This window comes from Phocoena phocoena, chromosome 13 (assembly GCF_963924675.1).
Source record: "Phocoena phocoena chromosome 13, mPhoPho1.1, whole genome shotgun sequence".
In the NCBI taxonomy this organism is placed as follows: domain Eukaryota; kingdom Metazoa; phylum Chordata; class Mammalia; order Artiodactyla; family Phocoenidae; genus Phocoena; species Phocoena phocoena.
Genome location: NC_089231.1, coordinates 50807001 through 50831251, shown reverse-complemented (window position 1 = coordinate 50831251; position 24251 = coordinate 50807001). Strand labels below are relative to the sequence as shown.

The following is a 24251-nucleotide window of genomic DNA, read 5'->3' as shown; positions in this document are numbered from 1 at the left end:
CCTCGGTTATTCTCAGAACCTAACACGCTGCCAGCATATGAAAAACCCTAATGATCACAGTGGCATCTGAGTGTCTTTCCTGCTCATGGTTTCTGGCACTATTGCTCTTGCATTGTTTACTGCAAAGTAGAAATTGATGGTTTAAATGTGGCATGACTGTTCACCCCGCATTGGGCACCCCGGACCCATAGCTCCGTCTGCTCCGTCTTGTATAATACACGCAGCCCACAGCCAGCCTCTCTCACCAGAGAATGGATTCACATGTGCTCCTTGGAGACCCTCGCCAGAGTCTCACCATGTTAAAATTCGGATGAGGAGAGGCAGTGTAATTGTGCTGCGCTGAGGTTGCATTTTGCAAGGGGAGCAGAATACCATCTGTCAGAGGAGGTGGCGGGAGTGCGCAAATACTGCTGTGAAATCCGTGAATGCTTAATTGCTATAGATTTTTAAAATTTATTTGAGGCTTTGCATTTAGTGTGTTTGTTATTTCTTTTTTTTTTTTTTTTAGAATAGTCCTTATCAGTGGCAGAAGATCCTTCTGTAGTATATTTTCAGTGCTGCCGTATCGCGACAGTGCCCAAGTTGGGTATGTATATGCATGCTTGCTTTGTAGTTCTCTGGGTGAAAACTTCTGACACCATGTGTATAATGTGACCACCCTTTCCATTTCAAAGAACTTGTTTTGCTTTGACACTGCAAATTTGGTATTGGTAAACTTGAAAGAAGAAAAAGTTCCACTTTCTTTTCAGCCAGGAAGCTTCCCTGTTATTGGTGTGTGTGTACGTGCGCATGTGTGCCCTTACCATATTGCCTGCTGTTTCTAAACGTGCATTTTGTCACCTCTTACAATTCTGTAAAGCAAGAGCAATCTGGGGCCCACCCATCTCTCAGGGCCTCATCGACTTTTGGAGACAGGCAGCTCAGGAAAGGAATCACAAACCACGTGGCCATCCTGCCTCCTTGCGTTGTGGGCTTGCAGCTGTACACTGACCAGCAAGCTGCACAAAGCAAAGTGGTATCAGGAACAGACCTGTGTGATTCGCCACAGGCCGGAGGACTGCACACTGCTGTAGGCCAACAAGCCCCTTCTTTGTTCTAAAAAGAAGTAAGTGAGGCTCTGACCTGGCAAAGCCCCGCCTCCTCATTCCACATCCCCGAACTCTGTGCTGTTTCTCCATCTGAATCTGACTCCTTTGCCCCCTCACCTGGTCACTGCATCCGCTATTTGTGGTCAGGGAGCTGCTGGTATTTAGGGCAGGATGGTTCCCTGCGTAGGATGCCGGAAGCATTGTGAGATGTCAGCTCTGGTTTCTGCAAACTAAATGCTGGTATTGCCCTCTGGTCATTGCAACAATGACACCCGAACACTGCCATTTATTCCTCTCCCACCACCTTCCGTGGGCTCTGCCTGGTCATCCCCATTCACCATGACTTTCCCTTCCCCCCTGCAGACCTGTCAGACTTTCAGCCTGTTAAACTCACCGTGGTCCTTATTTTTACTCTACACTGTAAGTTCCATGGGACAGAAAGTCGGGCATCTTTATTCATGGAATGCTGACTCAGTCATTTATTAGATGTGTGCCTTAAAAAGCAATAATAATCTTACTGTTTGTTGAGCACTTACTTTGTGCCAGTCCTCTTCATTATCTGCCTTCTCACGACAACCCTGCAAAGTAGGTGCTCTAAAACATGTAACAGCAAATCCTGCAGCTCTAAGGTTTGTAGGACCATCTGGGTGTGGCCAGCGGGCTGCCCTTAAGAGACTTCTACTCTACTGAGTAGAGGGGGAAAAAAGAAAGGTTTTCTTTATCTTTTCAACCTGCTGTGGTCCTGGGTCTGGCCACCCTGAGAGCAGGCTTATTTCTTGGGTCAGTAGCTTGTACCAGCTCACAGACCTATGTGTGACCCAGAAGGCCAGTTCATTGATCTAATTACAAGTAATGGCCCCAGGGCTCAGAATGTTTGAGTGTGACTAGCCTGTAAGTGCACTTCCAGGAGATCTGAATCATCAGTCTGTCTGCAAGTACATCTCTTCACAGCGAGGACCTGCCTGGATACTGTGGCGCCAGCCTTATTTTTCCGGGCTTTCTGTGCTCACCTTTCTGATGAATGTATTCTGTCCTTAGCTATGTTCCATGTATTCATTTATTGAGGGCTTACTGTGTGACTAGGTCCTGGAGGTAAAGGTAGGGAAAGATGGATCTGGTTCCTGCCCTCCTGGAACTTACAACCAAGAGGGAAGACACATAAAAATTTCACATATGATTAATAACCACCTTTAATAATGGCTAAGAGTATTCAGTCAGGTGACTGCCAAGTCTTCCTATCCAAGGACTCATTCTGTTTCCTTAACACAATCTGGCTTCTCCATATTTTCATCTTTGAAGTGTTCGTGTTAGTTTCATTCTTGAAAGATGATCTTATTTCCAAGTCCTGGGGTCCCCTCACTATGGTATCCAAGTGCTCATCTCCATTTTATAGATAAAACCACTGATCCTCAAGACTTAACGTCTCAAACATCAACTTTGGGCCAGAATGGGAATTTTTAAAAAATAAATTTCAGGGGCTTCCCTGGTGGCGCAGTGGTTGAGAGTCCGCCTGCCGATGCAGGGGACACGGGTTCGTGCCCCGGTCTGGGAGGATCCCACATGCCGCGGAGCGGCTGGGCCCGTGGGCCATGGCCGCTGGGCCTGCGCGTCCGGAGCCTGTCCTCCGCAACGGGAGAGGCCACGACGGTGAGAGGCCCGCGTAACGCATAAAAATAAATAAATAAATTTCAGGTGTGCAGCATTACAGTTCAATATCTGAGTGATCACCCCCATGAGTCGTCACCATCCATACCTTTCTCCCCCTTTACCCATTTCCATCACCCCCCAGCCACCTCCTCCTCTGGTAACCACTAGTCTGATCTCTGTAGCTATGAGTTTGTTTTTGTTTTGTTTGTTCATTTGTTTTGTTTCGTTTTGATTCCACATATGAGTGAAGTCATATGATATTTGTCTCTCTCCATCTGACTTATTTCACTTGGCCTAATAACTTCAAGGTTCATTCATGTTGTCACAAATCACAGGGTTTTTTATGACTGAATAGTATTCGTGTGTGCGTGTACGCGCACATAGGTGCCATGTCTTTATCCGTGCGTCCATCATTGGACATTTAGGTTGCTTCCATATCTTGGCTATTATACGTAATGCTGCAGTGAACATAGGAGTGCATATATCTTTTTGAATTAACATTTTCATGTTCTTCAGATAATACGCAGAAGTGTAATTGCTGGGTCATATGGTAGTTCTATTCTTAATATTTTGGGGAACCTCCATACAGTTTTGCATGGTGGCTGCACCAGTTTACATTTCCACCAACAGTGGAAAAGCCAAGGGTTCTCTTTTCTCCAATCCTCTCCAACATTTGTTATTCCTTGTATTTTTGGTAATAGCTGTTCTAACAGGTATGCGGTGATATCTCATTTTGCTTTTGATTTGCATTTCCCTAGTAATTAGTGATGCTGAGCACATTTTCATGTGCCTGTTGGCCATCTGTATGTCTTTGGAAAAATGTCTATTCATATCCTCTGCCCATTTTAATCAGGTTTTTTTTGTGTGTGGTTGGATTGTTTGAGTTCTTTATATATTTTGTCAGAACGGGAATTTGAACCTGAGTCTGTCCAGCCTAGGGCTTCCCGTGACTCTCTCTGGCCAACAGGTGAGACAAACTCTGTATTCACAGAAACCCGTCTGTGCAGTGGGGCTTTTATGATAACCGCCTCCCAGAAGTTAACTGAGGCTCGCCGGGTGCCTGGGATCCAGCACAGCGCCTGGCACACAGAGGCAGGTGGGGTACCCGGATTTCTTACAGCAAAAGAAATGCGGGGCTTCGTGTGGAGAACTTAGAGACTTAACAATTTTTCATTTGGGCAAATCACTTACCTTCCGTGAGCCTGTGCTTGGTCCTCTCTAGAACGAGGATGGAAGGTTACTACCTGTGCCGTTAATTTGAAGATCACTGCATTTTATGCAAAGCCCACAGGGATGCGTTGTAAGTAAAATTACCTGGGAAGAGATCACCCAGAGTATCTCTGTTTGACATCCTTGTGGAAATAAGTGGCCCTCCACATTTTGAACACCTCAGGGACGTGCTAGCTGGCAGCCAGGATGCAGGGAAATGCGGCCTGTCGGAGCCCAGGTCTCCTCCCCACTGCTGGGAAGCCCTCATGGGTTTCAGGAGGATATATCATAGGATGTGTCAGCTATTCTGCCCGATGGCTCCAGAAAGAGAAGCAAAACCAGGGTGTGGAATCGACATAACCTTTTACATCCTAGACATGAATAAACTCAAACACACTAATTCTTCAAATTTTGTAGATGAGGAAACCATGGTGCAGAAGCGTTAATTTTCTGTAACAAAACACATAATCGGGTCCTTCATAATACCTAACAGAGAAAAGAGCATGCCTATTTCTGCAGTGTATCCTCCTTAAGTTCTCACATAAGAAACTCTGAACAGAATTCAAAATATTGTAAATTAATGGCAGGGTTAAGAAGCATTCTTCTTACGTATCAAATAGATAAACAACAAAGACCTACTGTATAGCACAGGAAACTATGTTCAACGTCTTCTAATAACCTATAATGGAAAAGAATCGGGAAAAGAATATAATAAAACTGAATCACTTTGCTGTATACCTGAAGGTAACACAATATCGTAAATGAACTATACTTCAATTTTAAAAATGTAAAAGGAAAAGCATTCTGCTTTTTAAACTTTTTTAATGAGCAGACATCCTACTTATGAATATCTGCCGCATCATAATTATGAGTTTTTCAAACTAATTATTGGGAAACAGCTGTGTTCAAATAATAAAAAATATTTATCCTAGTAAATTATACACATATATATTTTAAAGTAAGATAGTCTGTGTACATAGTAACTAATGCCTTTCCACTGTGGAAACTTCCTTTGCTTTTATGCTAAAGTTCTCTCTGTGGCCAGGACATGAGTCTTAGAATTCCAGGGCTGGAAAGGGCTCTAGAGATGACATGGTATGGCCTCCGTGCATCATAGCTCAGGCCTCTGGGGCCACGGGGGGGATGAGACTCACACTGACAGCAAACCCAGCAGCGCCAGAGCTCAGGACTCTGGCCACCCTGGCCTGCTGACATTGTGGTTTCCAGCTCCCGTGTTTCCGTTGTCCTTACACACGCACGTGGACTAGGCCACATGTGCCGGATTATTCCAGATAAGCACAAACCCCCCGCTGAAGGGGACAATGTACAGTTCCAACTTCACCGTAAGAAAGTTTTAAAAACAGGAAACTCAAAAGTTCATCCACTGTGTACTTGAACCTCCCTTACATGGAAAGCATCTATCAGGATGGCCTTATCTCTTTCCGGTTTTGTTTTCTGGCTTCTTGTGCTGTGCTGGAGCTTCCCAAGTCCTGCCCTCATATCTTGGTTCACCCTCCCTGCCACCCTGACCCCAAAGCTTTGTACTTGGCTTTAAACTGAACCGAATACTTATTTTGGCTCCCAACATCAGGTGACCAAAGCGGACAGGACAGTGTTAGGAGAGGTTTTACCATCCATCCATTCATTCTTGCATTCATGCATTTGGTCATTTCTTCTGCCCCTAGTGAGTGTGAGGCCCTCCTGGAGGCTGGGAGGGTGCAGGGGTGAGTAAGACCTGTTCTCCAGGAGCTTATTATTGAACAAGGAAGCCAGACATGTGAACTGCCAGACCAAGACAACTGGGGAGCCCCAAAGAGTCGCTAGAGAGTGCTTTGCCCCCAAATCTTTATCAACATCCACGTTTACAATAAATCTGCAATCTTCAGTAAAAGCCAGATGTTTGCTCTGTAAAGTCTCTTCAGCCCCGCCTGCACCTCCAAGTACATTGCCATCCCCGCCCGCCTTCCATGTAGACATTCAGGTGCTAACACCGCACAGCGGACTTCATTCATTGACCGCACGAAGTCTGTTGAACCTACTGTGTTCTAGGCAGTATCCAGGGATACAGTGGTGAACAAGAAAATGCCTCTTTTCCCATAGAGCTCACCGTCTAATGGTAGGAGACAGAAACAAGCGGGTAAACAAACTAACCGTCAAGCCAAAGAGCAAACAGTTGAGTCCTGCGCAACGTACAGCTGGAGCACAGAGGGAAGAGTTGGGTGAATTCAGACAGAGGGATCGGGGAGTGGCCCCCACAGAAGGTGGCGCTTCAGCTAGATTGCGAGTGTGAGGTGTCAGAGAGGTGGGAAGGATATTCCAGCCTCAGCATTGACTTGCAAGGATGTTCGAGGACACTCTGGCTCATGAACTTCCGGGCAGGGTCTCTATAATGCCTGACCTGTTGAGAGAATTCCATAAGGCGCCACCCCAGCTGTAATCCCAATGCTGAGGACACTGCAGGGTTCAGGCCTGTGTAGTGAGGGGAGGGGGAAGGAGTGGGGACAGAAAGAAGGGAGCTGTGCTGAGAGGCCTGGTCCTGGGATGTCACTGTCACAGACCCACCACCAAGCCTTCCCTGGGGTCTCAGTTGCCTCGCTGTCCAATGGGGAGGTTTGACTACACTCTCCAAAAATCCTGCCGGCTCAGAATGCTTGCCTCTGTGTTTGCATCCTCGTCTGCTTTGCCAACGTGGAAGCTGTAAGTCTGGCTGAACAAGGAGTTTATGAATGAAACATACTGTTCACGTTCCCCATCCACCAACCATCAGCTGCTTTTAGACCTCACATCGGAATAATTATTCTCTGTGCAGGTTTTTAAATGTACAGATCTAGTGACGTCCTGCAGTCTTATTTGGTACATTCTATTCTGGTATGGGCTAAAAGGATAGGTACTAAAGCAACCCAGAGTTGAGAATAGTGTGAAATGTTTGGGGTCATTTTGCATGCTACCAGATTTATACAAAGCTGACAATAGGCTTATTCACAAAGTGATTTCCAGAGCTTCTGCTTGAAGCAGACCCCTCTGATTGCTTACCAACTACAGCAGTCTCCAAACTGTTCTTCCCTGCCCTGATTTACAGATACAGCTATCTGAGAAAAGAGCGTATTTCCTTAGGATTAGCTGATTGTGTAGTCAAATATTGCGTGAACATAACAAATGCAGGTAATAACATAAGCTGAAAGGTAAATAATGCTTCCAGTGTTGCAGGCACTGTTCTGAGAGCTTTATAAACATTTGCTCATTTAATTTCCACAACAACCTCAGAAGGCAGATTCTCCAGTTATCATTTTACAGGTGCAGAGTCTGGGGCAGAGGGAAGCATGGCTGCAGTAGCAGAGGGAGGAAGTAGGGCAGGCAGGCTGGCTGCAGGCGCTGCTTTGGGGCCAGCTGACCCCCCCCCCCGCCAGAGGCCATCCCGAAAGCACTAATGCCCACTGGATTCCCTGCAGCATCACTGCTTTGGGGCTGGGCTTGCTGGCTCAGGACCAGTGACGCGCGGGCTTCACTGGCTGACAGATGTGCACTGGGTGACGCGGAGCTCTGTCATGTGCTGCAGGAAGACCACCTCCTGGGGACCCGGTGGCCATGGTGCTGGGTGGTGGCTTTGGAGGGTGCCCATTTACACTGCAGCCTGGGCTCCTCCTCCGCAAATCCCAGGCATCTCTGGGTGGAGTCTTGGGTGGAAAGTCATCTGTGTAATTCTCCCACGTGGGTATTTGTCAGCTGTAGAACAGGAAGGCATATGGTGGGGTGCGGGGCAGGGAGGGTAGGCACGTTCTCCAGGTGTCGACACCGTGCAGACACCCGGGCCGTGTGTGGGCGTCACTGGCTCGCGACCTTGATGGGCTGCTGGCTCACGTCTCCCCAGACCTTCCCGGCCACGCCCAGGTCACCCCACAGGCCCACCAGGAAGCAGTTCCGGGACAGGTAAGGGTCTTCTACTGTCTTCATACTATGCATAGAAAAGGCTTCTCTTTGAGAAACTGTGCCGAACAGTTATATTAGAGGATTATTATTCGCGGCACCAGATATGTCTTCACTTTACAAAAGGCTTGATGACAGGGCTTTTGACGATTAAGAGCTTAGTTTCTTTTTTTTTTTTTTTTTGTGGGCCTCTCACTGTCGTGGCCCCTCCCGTTGCGGAGCACAGGCTCTGGACGCACAGGCTCAGCGGCCATGGCTCACGGGCCCAGCCGCTCCGCGGCATGTGGGATCTTCCCAGACCGGGGCACGAACCCGTGTCCCCGGCATCCGCAGGCGGACTCTCAACCACTGCGCCACCAGGGAAGCCCTGTTTCTTTCCTGGTAAACTTTCTGATTTTATTTCTTGAAATAGCATTGGATCTACAGAGTTTGCTCACACACAACACTTCAGGAAGTCTTCCATTAGATGAAGTAAGATGCCTCTAATCACTATCCATTGTCCCCGCTCTTTCACTTTAGGATTTCAGAGTCGAGCCTGTTGCCTGAACCCACAGGGGCGGTGATGAGCATGGAGGGGCAGAGCGCAGGGTCGGGTACACTCAGACAGCAGGATCATCGTTGACGGTTGGGGTGGGAGGGAGTGAAGTTAGGATAATTCACAGAATGTCCAGGAATGACAGAGAAACCAGTATAGATGCCCAGGAACAACCCAGTGGGAGGCCGTGCAGCCAGGACAAACATGCAGCCCAGTCCGGGGCTCCTCCTGTGGAAACGCTGCTGTTGATGCCTCCACCTGATGCCTGACAGACGCCCTGATCTCCCCGTGTGTTACACACTTCTGTCTCCCGGCTTCACTGAGTGTTCCCATGCCAGAACCGGGGTCACGCGCGGGGGTATGGGAAATGCAGTTTTCAGCCTTCCTGGGACTTGTGAGCCAGCCTTGGCCTCTGCCACTGTGACTCCCTGCAGAATCCACCTGCCCCCGAACTGGACCTGGGGAGGCCACCAAGGGACTCCAACCCCCAACCCAGCATCAGCCCTGGGAGGGAGACTGACAGGAGGCGAGGATCCATAGGAAGGGTCCTCAGAGGGTCCCCTCCCTCCCCGCACCATGCTTCCCTGAAAGGAGACACGTTCTAATCAGACTCCATGGATAAATAAACCCCAGGACTCTGAGCTCAGCCACAAGCAGCACCACCAACCTGCAGCCCTCCAGCCGGGACCAAACCCGGACCTCTCCTCCAGGCCACTTGCTCAGGCACCCCCCTCCCAGGCCCCGCAGGAGTCCACTCATGTGCTGCGGGGCCTTTGCTTAGGCCTGTCATAGCGCTCACACAGGTATTTAACCTCTTTGTAGCTTGTCCTCACCCCCCTGAGGGCGTGACCCTGTCTTAGTCCAACAGCCGTCTCCACAGTGCTCAGTGCACAGTACTCCTTCCCGTGATGCTTGTTGAATGAACGAGTAGACGTGGTGTTTCTGGGGACTGTCCCCAGGCTATTAAAAGTGGCTAGTTTTATGAAGATACATCACTGCCCCGGCAAATGACGGCCACACCCTCTGCATCAGCAGGAGCAAGGGCTGTTTCCCAGGAACCCTCAGCCTGGTACCTCGTCCCTGCAGCATCTCCATAGACGTGGTGCTGGACAGTGCTAACAAGGATGCTCTGACATGGACCTCAGAACCCTGCTTCCTGCGAGTCACTGTCACACCCGAAGTGAAAGTTGCTAAGCCTGGTGACGACAACAGAGGGCTTCCAGCTGCACCCGCGTGCAGGTGCCGAGCCCCATCCAGGTCTCCCAGCCCGACCTGCCCCGCCAGGTGTCTCTCCCACGTCCGCCTCACAGCCTGGACGGCACCACCAGCCAGGCACGCGGTGCCCCTTCAGAGTCACTCACAGATGCTGCACCCTGCATGTTAAACCCCAGAGCGCCGAGGCCTTTTGCTGAGGTCACGCCTGGCTTCTACAGCCTCTGTCAACCTCAGAGTTCCCTGGCTTTCAGTGGCTGGCTTACCCGGCCCTTAGTCAACTCAGGTTGCCGTAACGTCTCAGAACCAGCATCGTGTGATCACAGTGTAAGTAACAGCCCCATTTTGAGCAGAGCAACACGTGATTTTCCTTTCACGTTTCCTGCTTTCGCTTATGGCAAAGGACACGCTTTGGATTGAATCTAGCGTAGCGTTAGAGGGCCGTTTTCCCAGGTCAGTGCTGGGCAGGGGGACCTTCATCCCATCACTGGAGCCCCTCTCCACGTCTGGGGGGTGAACCGAAGCCTCTGCCTTGGTCCTTCTCACCACCACCCACGCGCATGCACGTGTACAACCTGGTCCTCACTGCCCTGCCCTTTCTGTGGCCCAGTGTGGCCGTCTGTGCTCAGGTACACGTGTTGGGAAGATGACGGGATTTACTGGCATGCTTAGATTGAAGACGAGCTACAGGCTGTGCTCACTCCTGTCAAATAACCAGCACTTGAGCCCACAGTCCCACGAATCGTTACCAGGGATGGATTGCCTTTCAAAACAGCAGGCCTACTGGCTGAGCTCGATGAGCAGAAGCCACTTCCGCAGGCGTGGAAGTCCTTCCTGGACGTAAGGGCATCGCAACTTCTCCTCGGGGTGTCTCCCAGCTAATTCATCAAAGGACCATTTGCCAGCTAACGCCCGTTCATGTGAGCTCATTGACAGGGGGCACTCTTTAGCTCCGAAGATAGACTTTTAGAGCTAGAAGGAACTCGGAGACTGTCTAGTCCTGTGGTTTGCAGACTTTTTCTTTTTTCGCTGAAAAAAACCGTTCTTCTAACACAGGTTTACAAAGAACACCAGTCAATAAAACCCCTAACATCAGAGTTATTCCAGAAAAGCGGGAGTGGGGATGAGAAGCCCACTCGTGTCCACTCTGTCCCTCGTGGCCCCATCAGTGAAACCACAGTCCTTATCCATCCCTGAAGCCAGGGAGCCATCGTCATGGGAGAGAGCTGGCTCGGACAGGATCCTTAGTCCCAGCAAATTAACTAACCTTTCTGGTCCCAGGCTTACTCACCTATAAAATCGGCTATAATGTCAACCTCAGAATTCTGAGAACATTAACTAGAAAATTAGGTATGAACACTCTGATCACCCTGCCAGCCTGTTAGTAGATACTCATTAAATGTTAACTTTGGTAACATGTTTGTCTGGTCACAGAGCTACTTGATCAGTCTTTCTAGGTGTGCCCCAACATGGCAAATCTCACTCCTGTTCATGGTGAGGTAGCCAGTGAATGTTTCTACAAACAAAAGGGATTCATCTGCAGCTCTGCTTTTTTACTTGGTCTTTATGTTGTTTTCCTCAATGGTACATGCTTATTTTTTAAAATCTGGAAAGTACATAAAAATAAAAGGAGGACTAAAAATTACTGAGCCTCACCTCAAAGGCATCATTCACATGTTGGTCTATTTCCTTCCAGTCTTTTTTTTCCCCCTAGTGCATGGGCTTATAGGGAATATGACAAGATGATTGTTTTGTTTTGATCTTTCTTGCTAGTGCTAAGAGGCCCTGCCAAACCCCACCTTTCAAAACAAGCGATTAGAAGCTGGTTACTGAGAAGAGGAACAGATGTTGCCTGCCTTTTTCACTATAACTGAAACATCAAACCTTCCATAGCTGTAAACACTCTTCTCAGATTAAGCTTGTAAATTATGCCATTTTCTGGGAAGAGTCCCAGCCTTAAACCAGCTCCTCTTCTCTCAACCAGTTGCCAAGGCCTGTCTGAGCCTCGTTGCCTTTTATCCACATTAGTCATTGCCTTCTCTTTTCTAGCGTGGATTTGTGGTTTGGCTTGGCGACCCTCCACTTACGAAATGAATCGCAAGCAAGATGCTCGACTTTCCTAAGTAGGCAAACCCCACTTGATCAACAGCTCGTCCACACCTCTAAGACCACGGCCCCTTCTCCGGCTCTCAGCCCTCACCCCATCCTCTGGGCTGCTGTGCCATCGCCATGGGACCAGGAGTGGAAAATCTGGGAGCTGTAAAGGAATCTATGAGTTCAGAAGTAGAGAGAGCGAGAGGAAATTGTGAAAAAATAGGAACAGCTTGGAAGGAAGGATCCTGAGAAGGAAAAGGAGGCTCAGAGAGGGAGGTGGAAATAAGGCAAACTTGACCTCTTTTAAAATGTTATGGAGGGTCAGCCCCAAACCGGGAAACCACGAGACAAGCCCAACTTGCTCTTATTTCTTCTCCCTCTTACCGCCTCTGACCTGCTACTCCTGCAACCACAGCTCTTGATGGTACTCTTGGGCTAGTTCAGTTACATTGTAGGCCAAAAGGGCATTGTGTGGGCTAATGGCCATTTATAACATCGTGTCAGTGGGAAGTGCATTCTGAGTTCCAGAGGGCCGACTCATGAGTTTTTGGATAACAACCCACTGCTGAGGGGGAGATGCAGGCATTGTATTGAGGACCAGCCCCAGGACTGTGCATAAGGGGAGTGACGTGGGTGCCCACATGTTCTTATTTCCTGAAACATATGGACATCAGTAAGCATTTCTATATGTACGGATCCAAACAAAAGGAATTAGGAATGAACCCAGTTAACCTGTGATTCGAGGCTATGTAAAATAACCAAGCTAGTGATTTCAGCAAAAAACAGTTTCTGAGACGTGTGTGGGTACAGACCCTGAAACTCAGATAACCACACCTGATTGAAAGTCACTGGGTTAGTTTTATTATAAATGTATCAGAGACCATGTGATGAAGAAAATGGCGTCCCAGTGGAGCACAAGGTATCTCAGGGGGCGTGTTTTAAAATAGCAGCTTCCACATGGTGTTTATGTCCTTAGCTTTTTGGCATTGGGGCATTTCCGGTGAGGTCATCCTCTTGGGTCCATTTCCTGAGTTGATCATTTGGTGACACAGAGAACAGCTTCTTCTATTTTTAGAGAGGGCCTCTAAGCCTAAATGCTGCCTGCCTGGCTCCCAGCCCATCCCCCCCTTCCTCCCCACCCATTTTCCCAAAAAACATCTCTTTTCGTTGTGGAAGATTGCACATTCACAAATTGTGTTTCTTTCCTCACACCAAGCATATTTCCACACAGAGACAGACTCAGGAATGAGCTCATGTATGAATCATGCTATTACCCCGCTGTTTATAGGAGCTGTCTTTAGACAAAGATTTTGGTGTAAGCTGTGTTACGGTCCCTTCATTGTCTGCCAGTTACCGAAGCCGGGTAGAGGGGTGGTTTATCAATGAAGTGCTGAGTGTGAGAGGGGCTGGGCTTCTGGACTAAAAGCTGCTTGGATTTCACTTTTTCCTGTCATTCCTGGGCCTGGTTCCATCGACTGAACTGTGATATTATAATGTTCTGCTCTGATACAAGGAAGCGGACCCAATCCAAGATGGCAGCTGTACGGTATCTGAAGAAGCGACAGTTAGGACCACGTAGACTATGATAAATGCTGTGTGGTTGAGTTCCAGTGGACGTATGATCTCTTAATTAAAATGAGCTCACAAGTGGTATTTTCTTTCCTGATCCAGCTTTCAAGCTTTGCTTTCTTTACAGCAAATCTCTCTTTTTTTTTTTTTTTTTTAGGACGCAGAAATCCTGTTAATATTTAACTGGCTTTTTTTTTTTTTTGAATTTTATTTTATTTATTTTTTTATACAGCAGGTTCTCATTAGTTATCTATTTTATACATATTAGTGTATATGTGTCATTCCCAATTAACTGGGTTTTAAATTATTTACACATCAAAGTACTCAACCGATTGTGATTCTTTAAAGAGCAAGTACCCAGTGGAGCTCCGGGCTGGCATTCCAAGGTCTTGACTTTGGGGCTCCAGGAGAGGAATGATTAGGGACAGAAGTAAGGCCATCCCCACCTTGGAAGCAGAAAACCCTGGAAACTAGTTAATTGATCACACACTCTTGTTCCATCTGCTTCCCAGGGGTTAAGTATTTGAATCTTTTTTTTTTTCTTTTTTAAGTAAGAGGAATTTTGGTTCATTGCTCCCTAAGGAAGGGGCCTTAGCTTGAATTTCTTGTTTTCTCATAGGGAATTATATTTGATCAGTTCCATGCATTATGGCTCAGTGAGCTTTAAAAAAAGGGAAACGCAAGATCATTTTGCCTATTACACAAGATGAAATCAGGAGTTGGCCACTGTGTGATGAATAGCGACCTGGGTAACCCCCTTTGGGCACCAGGATATCTAGACTGGCCATCTGCTTGGACCGGATGACTTCACAACTGTGAAATCATGTACATTCACTATATGCCGTGGGAGCCAAAGCTAAGAGACCCAGGGGGTTTCCAGCCATGAAGCTACAGGCTTTCAGGAGAGCTGCATTAAATGACTTCCAGTGCAGTCCTATGAAGGATGGGTTCACACCCCCAAAAAGAACCAACCTACATTTCTGCTCCTTGCTTAAGGGTACAACTGCTGATTGGCTGTGTCCCCAAATGCGTTTTCATCTTCCGTTTTAATCTCCCCGCAATCTTCTGCAAGCCCCTCCCCCATCCCCCCTTGAACCGCTGCCATCCACTCCCCAACCCATCCGCCACATGTTGTAAAAAAAAATCTTTGAGCTGAATTTTCAAAGCATGTTTATTGCCTACAGCCTCTGCAAAAGCTAACAGACTTGAATAGAATGAGAAATGAGCTCTTGTACCTAAATAAGTCGGAGCTGTAGCATCACCCAGGCCTGTGGAAGAGAAGGAATCAGACCTTTGCATTGTCCAGTTTCTTAACTAGTGGTCTGTTAGTGCGTCTGCCCAAATGAGATTTTCTCCTATGATCTGACTGACCATGTTTGTCTCTGAGCATTTAAACCTTAATGCATACAGTTTTGGACAATATCCACATCTGGTATCTGAACTTGCCTTCATTCCATTTTCAGAAGGAGGTGGAACATAAATAAATTAATATTTGAACTCTAGAGGTATCTGGGAAAAGATAATCTTCTTGGCTTTTCAAAGAAATAGAAAAGTCCAACTTCAGTTTGCTTTTAATTACTTTCAGCTGTAGTTCTATTCGCCAGCTCAACCTCTCGGTACTGGAGGGTTAATGCTGGCATTTGAGCCAAAGGGATATTTCTATTTTCATACACCATTTTAATGAGAATTCAAAAGGATCATCTTAGAAAACATAAAGATTCTATCACTACTCCTCTGGGACTTCTGCTTAATTCTTTTCTCACTGGCGACTCTCTTTGGGTGAACCAGCAACACCATTCAGAATTCCCTTCTGTGGTTGACTTCAACCCTTGGCTCCCAAAACAGTGGGGCATCAAGGACCACGGGTCTTCTGCTTGCTTGACACTTACATGTAAGTCCTGAGCAGTTACTCTGTCTGTAAATTAGGTGTCACGATGTGAAGTTACAGTTTATGTAAGTCAAACAGACGACAGTAATTTCATATGGTTCTTGTTAATGTACTCATCCCTCAGTATCCACGGGGAGCTGGTTCCAGGACCCCCGGTGGAAGCAGAATCCACGGATGCTCAAGTCCCTTATATAAAATGGCACAGTATTTGTATATAACCTACACACATCCTCTTGCATACTTTGAATCATCTCTAGGTTACTTAGACTACCTAATACAATGTAGATGCTATGTCAATAGTTACCAGCATAGGGCAAATTCAAGTTTTGCTTTTTGGACCTTTCTGGAATTCTTTTCCAAATGTTTTTGATCCGAGGTTGGTTGAATCCATGGATGCAGAACCTGCGGGTACGGAGGGCCAACTGTATACGTTTCAGCAACTCTTAGGAGAGCACTTAGCTAAGGCACCTCGAGAAGTTTGTCAGTCTCTTTTGAAAGAAGTATTTTTTATATCCTAAGAGTCTCAATATATACAATTCAAGAGCTGTTAAAGGAGACCGACATTATGGAAATAGATGTGATGTGTTTCATTTTCCGTGCACACGTGGCTGTGTAAGTGGATGTGTGTACGTGGGCACTCTTAGTTCAATGCCGTCAAAACGGCAGCCCGGAAGTTAGTAACAACCCCTTCCTGAATCTGAGGCAGAAAAAATGGAAAAGTGTGCCCTCAACTGCCACCAGGAAGCAGTCAATTTTCTAGAGCAGTTATGATATTTATAACCAGGTCAATGAAGTTTCTGAAATGTGAGTGTAGCCAATACAGGTGCACCAGCTTTGGTGTACAAGAAATGTAGCTATTTTTTTTTTTTTTAGTTTACGTATTATAAATAATATCAACTCCCTTCTACAAGGCTGGAGGGAAATTCAGACTTAATTATCACTGGGCACCCCCTTCTCCCCTCCAGGATGCACAGAGGACCTGAAATGCTGTGAACTTGGGGAGCATCGTCACTCATTGTTCATTGGTGTGCTCTGGCTCCATCCACAGGGTCCTGCTTCTGTCCCCCCGCCCACTCTGGGTCTCTTCTGTGAGCTGGGGCCTGGGATGGAGACATCCCCAGAGGCAATGGGAAGAAAGTGGCCAGGCCACTGCAGAAAGGCTGACTTATTAGTCCAGTCCAGTAGCCACATGTGGCTATTTAAATTTTAACTAAAATTACCCAAAATTAACAATTCAGTTTCTCAGTCAACTGGTCACACTGCAAGGGCTCCGTTGCCACATGGGGCTCGTGGATGCCCTGCAGGACAGCTCAGATGGAGGAGATTCCCTCACTGTGGGAGTTGCTGTTGGGCTATAATAAGCAGTGTGTGTTTTCTCAGTAGCCGGTGAGGGTGGATGCCCTATTCTCCTGGCTTATCTTCTTTCTCAGCCTGCCGTAGTTATTTAGAAAGTAGAAAGATACAAGCGAAGCGCCAGTGGGAAGGGTGGCTGCAAGAAGCAGAAGGGCACAGTAATTCTCGAAAGATGGGTGCCCGCAGTCACGGGTAGTGGAGTTTTGCCCGTCAACGCTTTCTCTTCCGTGTGGTCCGAAGTGTCCAGGAGGTGCTTGGACAGTCTAAGAATACCTGTTCCTTTAAATGGGACTTGGGGTCTATCTCACGGAGAGGGGTCTTGCATTTCATGTGCACACAAGAAGTATAACTTTTGTTATGGCTCCATTTCCCACGGGGGAGGAGTGAAAAAGAAGAGTGTGGAGTGAAGGTGGCTGGTTTGGTTCTGCGAACTGGGATGTGTGCATCCAGTATCGAGGGGCCAGCTGGCAAAGGCAAAGGCAAAGCTGCCCCAGGGAAGCAGTGAGCCTGGGAGCAAACTGAGACAGATGCAAAGGGGCATGATGGAAAACCACCCACCTTCTGTGCTGTCTTTATGGACCAGCAAAGAGTCAGACTAGCTCCATTCAGTAAGCACTTCTTTAAACATCTTCACACATCAGACACCAAGTAGACAGGGTGCAGACATGGGTTGAGACTCCGTACCTGCCTGTAGCCAGCTCTCCATCCAGGAGCGCTCTTGTTTTTTAATCTGTATTTTGTATTGGAGCATAGCTGTCTAGCAATATTGTATTAGTTGCAGGTGTACAGCAGGGTGATTCAGTTATACATATACATGTATCTGTTCTTTTTCAACAGGAGCACTCTTAATAGGGGCCTATTTTAATACCCCTTATTTATTTTGCTCTTCTCATCCCATAAAGATGTTCCCTGCTTTTGTATTAGTTTCAGTCCTAAATAACATTATCCATCTGGGTGAAGTGGAAACAAGGAGACAGTTCTTTGGGAGCTGGGAATTTGAGGCACATGCTTGCTGGGTTAGGCTTTGGAAAAGCGGTAAGTCGGCAGAAGCACGCCGTGGGTCCTTTAACCAAAGGCCAGGCTCTGCTTCTTTGTACCAGCTCAGCCCCTGGTCTTCCGCCGTTGGGCCTCTCCATCCTTTCCCACCACTGCTATTTTTGCCTCCATGTCTTGTCGGGTTCTTGCTCTGAAGGCATTTCCCTTTTTAGCTGCCCTGGTGCAGCCATCGTCTCCATCCTTAATTGCTTGAGGAAGTCTTTTGAGAGCTGCCCCGATGGCTCATGTAGGAGGTGAGGCAGCTGGGCACGTGGTCTCTGGGTACCTGAGGTCCGGAGGTTCTGGTGGCCTTGCTGAGCCCTGCTCTGCTCCAGCCCACCTGGTCCTTCCAGTTTTGGATTTGAGGCCAATAACTGGAAAACAGGTCTCTCTGTTGGCATGGCATGTTCATAAAGTGATATGACTCACATCAGCCTGGACCTCAGAGCCCTTGGTGGGTGTGGCCCCAGCAGAGGAGGCCCCTGCGGGAGAACTCAGACACATCCCAAGAGCGCTTCTGTTGCTCAGAACATCTTAGGGGCTCTCGAGGGGGTGATTTGCACCTTCTAATGAAGTATTTGCAATTCTGTGGGTTACTGTCCTGTTCGGTACTGTCCTTAAGGGGTGAGTTTGATGTTTGGAATACCTGAAGTCATTTACAGTGAAATCTGGTCAGTTGAGGTGGGGAGACACTGATTCAGCTAGTAAGTGTTCAAGGTTTTAAAAAATATTATAGGGCTTCCCTGGTGGCGCAGTGGTTGAGAGTCCGCCTGCCGATGCAGGGGACACGGGTTCGTGCCCCGGTCCGGGAGGATCCCACATGCCGCGGAGCGGCTGGGCCCGTGAGCCATGGCCGCTGAGCCTGCGCGTCCGGGGCCTGTGCTCCGCAACGGGAGAGGCCACAACAGTGAGAGGCCTGCGTACCGTAAAAAAATTAAAATAAATAAATAAATAAATAAAATAAAAATATTATGTATACACACCCAAACACACATACATACACACACACTGTATAGATACATGTAAAGTTTGAAGGCTGGAATGGGTTGGTTGTTTTTTTGTTGTTGTTTTCTCCATGACGTTAGTGTTCATTCCAAAAGGGGTTCCAGAGAAATCCTGAGCTTGACACGACCTTGGCCTCCCAAGGAGACTACCTTAGAAAATATTGTACTTACTAGATGCAGGTCTTGGGTGTTTCTTACGGAAACTAATCAGATGGGATTAGGGAGTCAGTGCACGCACAGGACGCCCATAGACAAGGATGGCTGCTCAACAAAGTGAGAGAATACTTTTTTCTTTCCTCCTTCGGAGCAGCCTCTCGTCTCTTCCCCGCCTCTCACCCGGCTCCCTTTCTCTCTTTCCACGATTCCTTCACCTTTGGCCTGGAGAGTCTTGCCTTTACGTTTTGTTTATTCTTGCTTAGGTTGTAGGAGACACCCCTGAATGGGGTGCCTCCCTCCAGCCCACACGGCAAGATGCTGCCAGCCTGGGGCGGCTTTGACTGATAGGCACCGTGAGGTAGAGCCAAGCCGGAAGAGAGAGCTTCCAAACGTAGCTGCAATTTGGAATCACCTGGGGAGCGTTTAAAACTCCTGCCACCCACGTCCAACTGAATCAGAATGAATGTCTGGGGATGGGAGCCAGACACAGTACAGGCGCACCTTGTTTTGTTGTGCTTCACAGATACGGCGTTTTTGTGGGGTTTTTTTCACAAATTGAAGGTTTGTGGCAACCTTGCATTGTCAGATGACGGTGAGCATTTTTTAGCAATATTTTTTAATTAAGGTATGTACATTGTTTTTTTTAGACATAATGCTATTTCACACTTAATGGACCACAGCATACTGTAAACATAACTTTTATAAGCACTGGGAGACCAAAAAATTCACGTGACTCGCTTTATCACAATATTTGCACTATAGGGGTGATCTGGAACTGAACCCGCAGTATCTCTGAGCCTGTAGTTTGTCAAAGTTCCCAGGTGATTCTAACCTGCAGCGAAAGTCTGAGAACTGCTGTAAGCGGGGGGATTGTCCATGAAAATGTGAGCAGTTACCCCTGAGCAGAGGCACAGCCAGCCCGAGGCCACGCACTGCACAAGATACAGTGTTAGATGCAAAACCGGTCTCTACAGCCCACTGTTAGGGTGACCTCGGTGAGCTGTCTGCCTGCTCTGGGTTCTTTTTTCTCATCTGTAAAATAGGATAATCATTGCAATGCCTGTCTGATAGGATGATTTTAAAGAATGAAATGGAGGATGTGTGAAAGTCTTTGTAAATTGTGAAGTGCTCTATAAATGCTTGCTGTTAACACCGGAGATTATTCTTTTATAGAAAGATAATCATTGTCTAAGTGGCCTGGCAAGGAAGCTGGGGTGACTATTGTGGCCTTGATTCCTTCGTTACTAGTAGTAAAGCTGAGAACTGTTTAGGGTAAGAATTTCTTTCTCCCATCTAATAAGGGGGTGGCAGGGAGAGCTGGTCTCCCCCTGGCTTCCGGTTAGCCGACCAGCTAAGAGCCAATGGCCTTGCCGAGCGGGAAGGGACATCGGTAATCCATTGGCTTCTGAGCCTGACTCTCGTCTTCAGGCTCTCTGTTCAATCGGATTTCGTTTATTTCAAAGTGGGTAGAACTACCTACCCACAGAGTGTCGCTGAGAAGGAGGGACAAAGAGGGGGTCTCATCCAGCAGGGCTCTCTGTCATTTTTGCGAGTGTGACTGTAGTGTCCCGTCAGGAGACATCTCCGTGGCTCCTTTGGGTGCAAACAGAACCATTTTTATCCTTGGCTTGTCCCCCCCACCAGGGATTTGAAATTGGATGGAGGGAGACAGTCAGCAGGAGCGGTGAGCCTGAAAGAGATCATTGGCCTGGAAGGCGTGGAGCTGGGCGCTGACGGGAAGGTAAGGCTGCCTGGCTTCCAGGCCACCAGCTTGTTTGACAGACACCACAAGGGTCAGGAAGCAGAGGCTGTGTGATGGACCACGAGCTGCGCTCGTGCTGGTTAACCCGATGTGAGACACGTTTCTGGGTGCGTGACGCCAGCCTGTCCCCGATCCCGGGTGTGCACATGGGTTAAATAGCAACACAGCTATTTCGCCACTAATGCTGGTCCTGACCAGTTCAGTCACCCGCTCTTATCCTCAGGGGATATGTTCCAAGACCCCCCGTGGATGCCTAAAACCTTGGGTGGTACAGAACCCTATGTATACCATATTTTCCCCTATACATGCATACCAATAAGAAAGTTTAATTTATAAATTAGGCACAGTAAGAGAATATCCGAATTGCCAGCATCACTACTTTTGTGCTTTGGGGCCACTATTAAGTGAAATAAGGGTCACTTGAACGCAAGCCCTGTGATACCATGATAGTCAATCTGATAACCGAGATGGCTACTCAGTGACTAAGGGATGGGATCAGCTGGACAGAGGGATGATTCACATCCCGGGCAGGACGGTGCTAGATTTCATCATACTACTCTGAATGGCGCACAATGTAAAGCTCATGAATTGTCTATTTCTGGAATTTTCCATTTAATATTTTTGGACCATGAGTAATTGAAATTGTGGGTAAGGGGAGACTATCACACACACACACACACACACACACACACACACACACACACACACATGCGTGAGTGCACACAGGTGCATGTTCCAGGATGGAGTGGCGGGTGGTTTGAACATGCATTGACGGTGGTGACGGCAGGCAGCAATCCCACTACTAGACAGTGTTTTTTGCTACCCGTGGTCCTGAGAGGCTAAGAGTCCCTCGGCCTGAGAGAGTGACCATCGAGCAGGGGGCTGTCACATCCCACTTTCATCCACAATTCACTGAGCTGCTAGGTTGAAGTCTAAGGAGGGAAGGTTGAAATATGAACTTGACCTTTTTGTGCCGGATGCAGGCAGTCTTTGTAAACACTCCCAAAGCCTGTTTATGGAGATGATGCAAGTGTGTCTTTGGGGAAGTCGTCCAGTGTAGCTTGCTTGTAGGTAAAGCTGCTGGGGCAGCAAACGACCTACCCGTCACCCCTCCCGCAGAACAGCTGGTCACCCCAGCGCCCAGATGACATCGGCCTTGAGCTCACGTGTCGGGGTGTATGAGCCGTGTTTCTCCAAGTGGGTGAAAAGAAAAACACGTGTTGCCTCTTCATCCCTGAAGGTTGAGTGTTCACAGAGGAACGAGGGAGGATGAAGTGAGATGAGCATCATAGACACCGCATCTGCCAGAGGAACATGGGAGGGCACAGCCCCTTATCCGAGACTCTTGGGACCCGATTTCTAGAATTCTGCACTTGGTGGATTAGAAAAAGTACCACGATGTATGCCTCTTGTGTTAGACAACGTCCTAGCAGCTTCCGTGATAGTACCTTGTTAGACACACTAATATCTCCGCCCCATAACATGAATATTCACGCCAAGTGGGATAAATTAAAGCTACAGATGGCCTCTAGTCAGTCCAGTTTAGGTTTTGGCACAAACGAGTGCCAAAACAAATTTCATTTTTCGGACCTTGGATTTTAGAATTGCAGCGATGAGAATATGGACGTGAACTTGGCGTGGCAACGCAGCTTGGTCAGAACGCAAACCTAACACTGCCCGGGGTTAATCACTGGCCCGTTTTTGTCTTCACCTTTTAGACTGTTTCTTATACCCAGTTTCTGTTACCCACGAACGCCTTTGGAGCGCGGAGAAACACCTTAGACTCCATGTCCGCCTTCTCCCAGCTCCGTACCCTGAGCCACCGCAGCCTCTCCATCGGCCGGGCGAGCAGCACCCAGGGGAGCCTCGACGCAGGTAAGCTGGGGCCTGGCTGGTCTGGGTAGCTTGCAGCAGGAGGTGGCTTGGGTCTCCCTGTGCACATTGGAAGACAGGTGCCCTGGAGCGTGAGCTCCTCCCGCAGGTGACAGGACTTTCGGGCAAGCCGATTTCGGGCCAGGCAGGCTCACAACCCTGCCGAGGGGCAAGCTCTTTAACGAGAGGCCTCAGTCGCCAGCCCCTGAGCTCCCACGAGGAGACATGCCCAGGCCGCCTTGCAGAGATGGCTAGACTCCCCGGCTTCTCTCCACCACTCTGCTGCTCATCTCTCCAAGTACCTGGTTCTTGCCTACATTCTCCTAGTCCTCAGGTTTGGCCTTTCTTCAAGTAACTGGGCCATAGACGTACCATCAGGCGTGAGAACTTCCTCTGTGATTCTCACGGCGGGTGAGCTTACTCGGCTGCTGGCGGAAGACTTGGATGCTTCCAGCTTGGCCTGTACAAGCCTTTGTGAGAATCCGCACAGGCAGAAAAACGCTTTATGAGGCGGGATTATTTCCACTGTCAGAGAAATTCCAGGTGAACACGGAGCTCCAGGCCTGTCCAGGTGCTGAGTTCAGAAGCACCGTACTGGCGTGCCACCCCTGGTCACTGACGGCTGTTTGCACTGGTGGCTGCTCTGGTTTGCGTTCACTCAGACCGCATAGCCTGCCTGGAACCATTCACACCAAACGTGCTTCTCACGTGCAATAACGCAGGTTTAGAAAATGAGCCTTTTCCGTGCCACGTTTTATAATCTGTGGGTGTTCACGGCATCTTTCATGCTCGTGAGGTTCTGTGCTCTCCCGGGTCAGGGAGATTAATACATAATTGTTTTTAATGGAAAAAATAGCAGAGAGTGTGAAGCGTTGGGTGAACCCCCTGCCGGGGCATACATTTCACTGGCGTGCAGAGACGCCTACTGACAGTCAGAGCGAGCCATGTGACTCTGAGCTCAGTGACCTGAAGCCACCCTTTCTTCAGTGTAACTTTGTACCACGCGTTCACCCGGCTACTTCTGCTTCAGGACGTCCCGGGCCCTAGTCATCATTTTGCGTGTGATCCTCAGGTAGCGACCTGGGAGAGTTTATGGACTATGACCCGAATCTCCTGGACGACCCCCAGTGGCCTTGCGGCAAGCACAAACGAGTTCTGATCTTTCCTTCGTACATGGTGAGTGGCGGTGGCGGGGTGGCAGGGGAGCTGACCCCCTCAGCCTCCTCGGAGAACTTGGAGGTGCCGTGCTCATCCTAACGGCCAGTGGCTCTTCCTGGGGTTGGGGGCTTGTTCAGACGCTGCTCTGCCTGGTTCTTCTCGAGGACCTCCCCCACCCCCCGCCACGTGTGGGTCACTCACGGAAGGACCAGCATCACATCCAGGGTTCTTCCGGCCGCCTGGCCCAGGTACAGCACTTCAGAGGGCTTGAGAAGGCTGGATTGCCGGCAGCTGTGATAGCTGCCAGCTCAGGCTGCAGCTTCACCTCCAAGGGTATATGTGTCCATGGACCCCACTAGGTAGGGCATCACCAATCGTGCCCATCGCCAGCAGCGCTGAGTTCAAGTTCAGCTGTTTGGAGTTCCTCGGTGACCGTAGGCCTCTGCACACACTCTGAGCAAACATTTGGCACTGGGTTCTGGATGACAAAATCATCTCCTGGGAAAGTGAAAGTAGGACAGTGTGGGTGTTAAATGCGAAACCTTTCCTTGCTGTTTTTATTTCACGGGCTCTTCCTCTTTTTCCCTTTGTGTAATTTGGTTTCTGCTTTTGGCAAACCACCATTTCCCACCGCTCTGGCCGCTGTTTCTCCAGACACCAGTGGGGTCTGACAGGGTTCTGTGTACTTTCACTGGGCAGGCTTGTCCTGACTTGGATGTGGGCAGAGCCTGGGCTGCTATGGGGT

At 48.5% G+C, this 24251-nt stretch overlaps 1 protein-coding gene across 1 annotated transcript in view; it reads left to right on the top strand.

The window, feature by feature from the left end:
- CABLES1 (Cdk5 and Abl enzyme substrate 1) overlaps positions 1 to 24251 on the top strand; it is a 106107-nt gene that overhangs the window by 63217 nt on the left and 18639 nt on the right. The window contains exons 4-7 of the mRNA XM_065889464.1: positions 509 to 586; positions 20359 to 20455; positions 22195 to 22351; positions 23421 to 23524. Coding sequence (XP_065745536.1) covers positions 509 to 586; positions 20359 to 20455; positions 22195 to 22351; positions 23421 to 23524 — 436 coding nt within the window. The remainder of the gene's footprint in view (positions 1 to 508; positions 587 to 20358; positions 20456 to 22194; positions 22352 to 23420; positions 23525 to 24251) is intronic.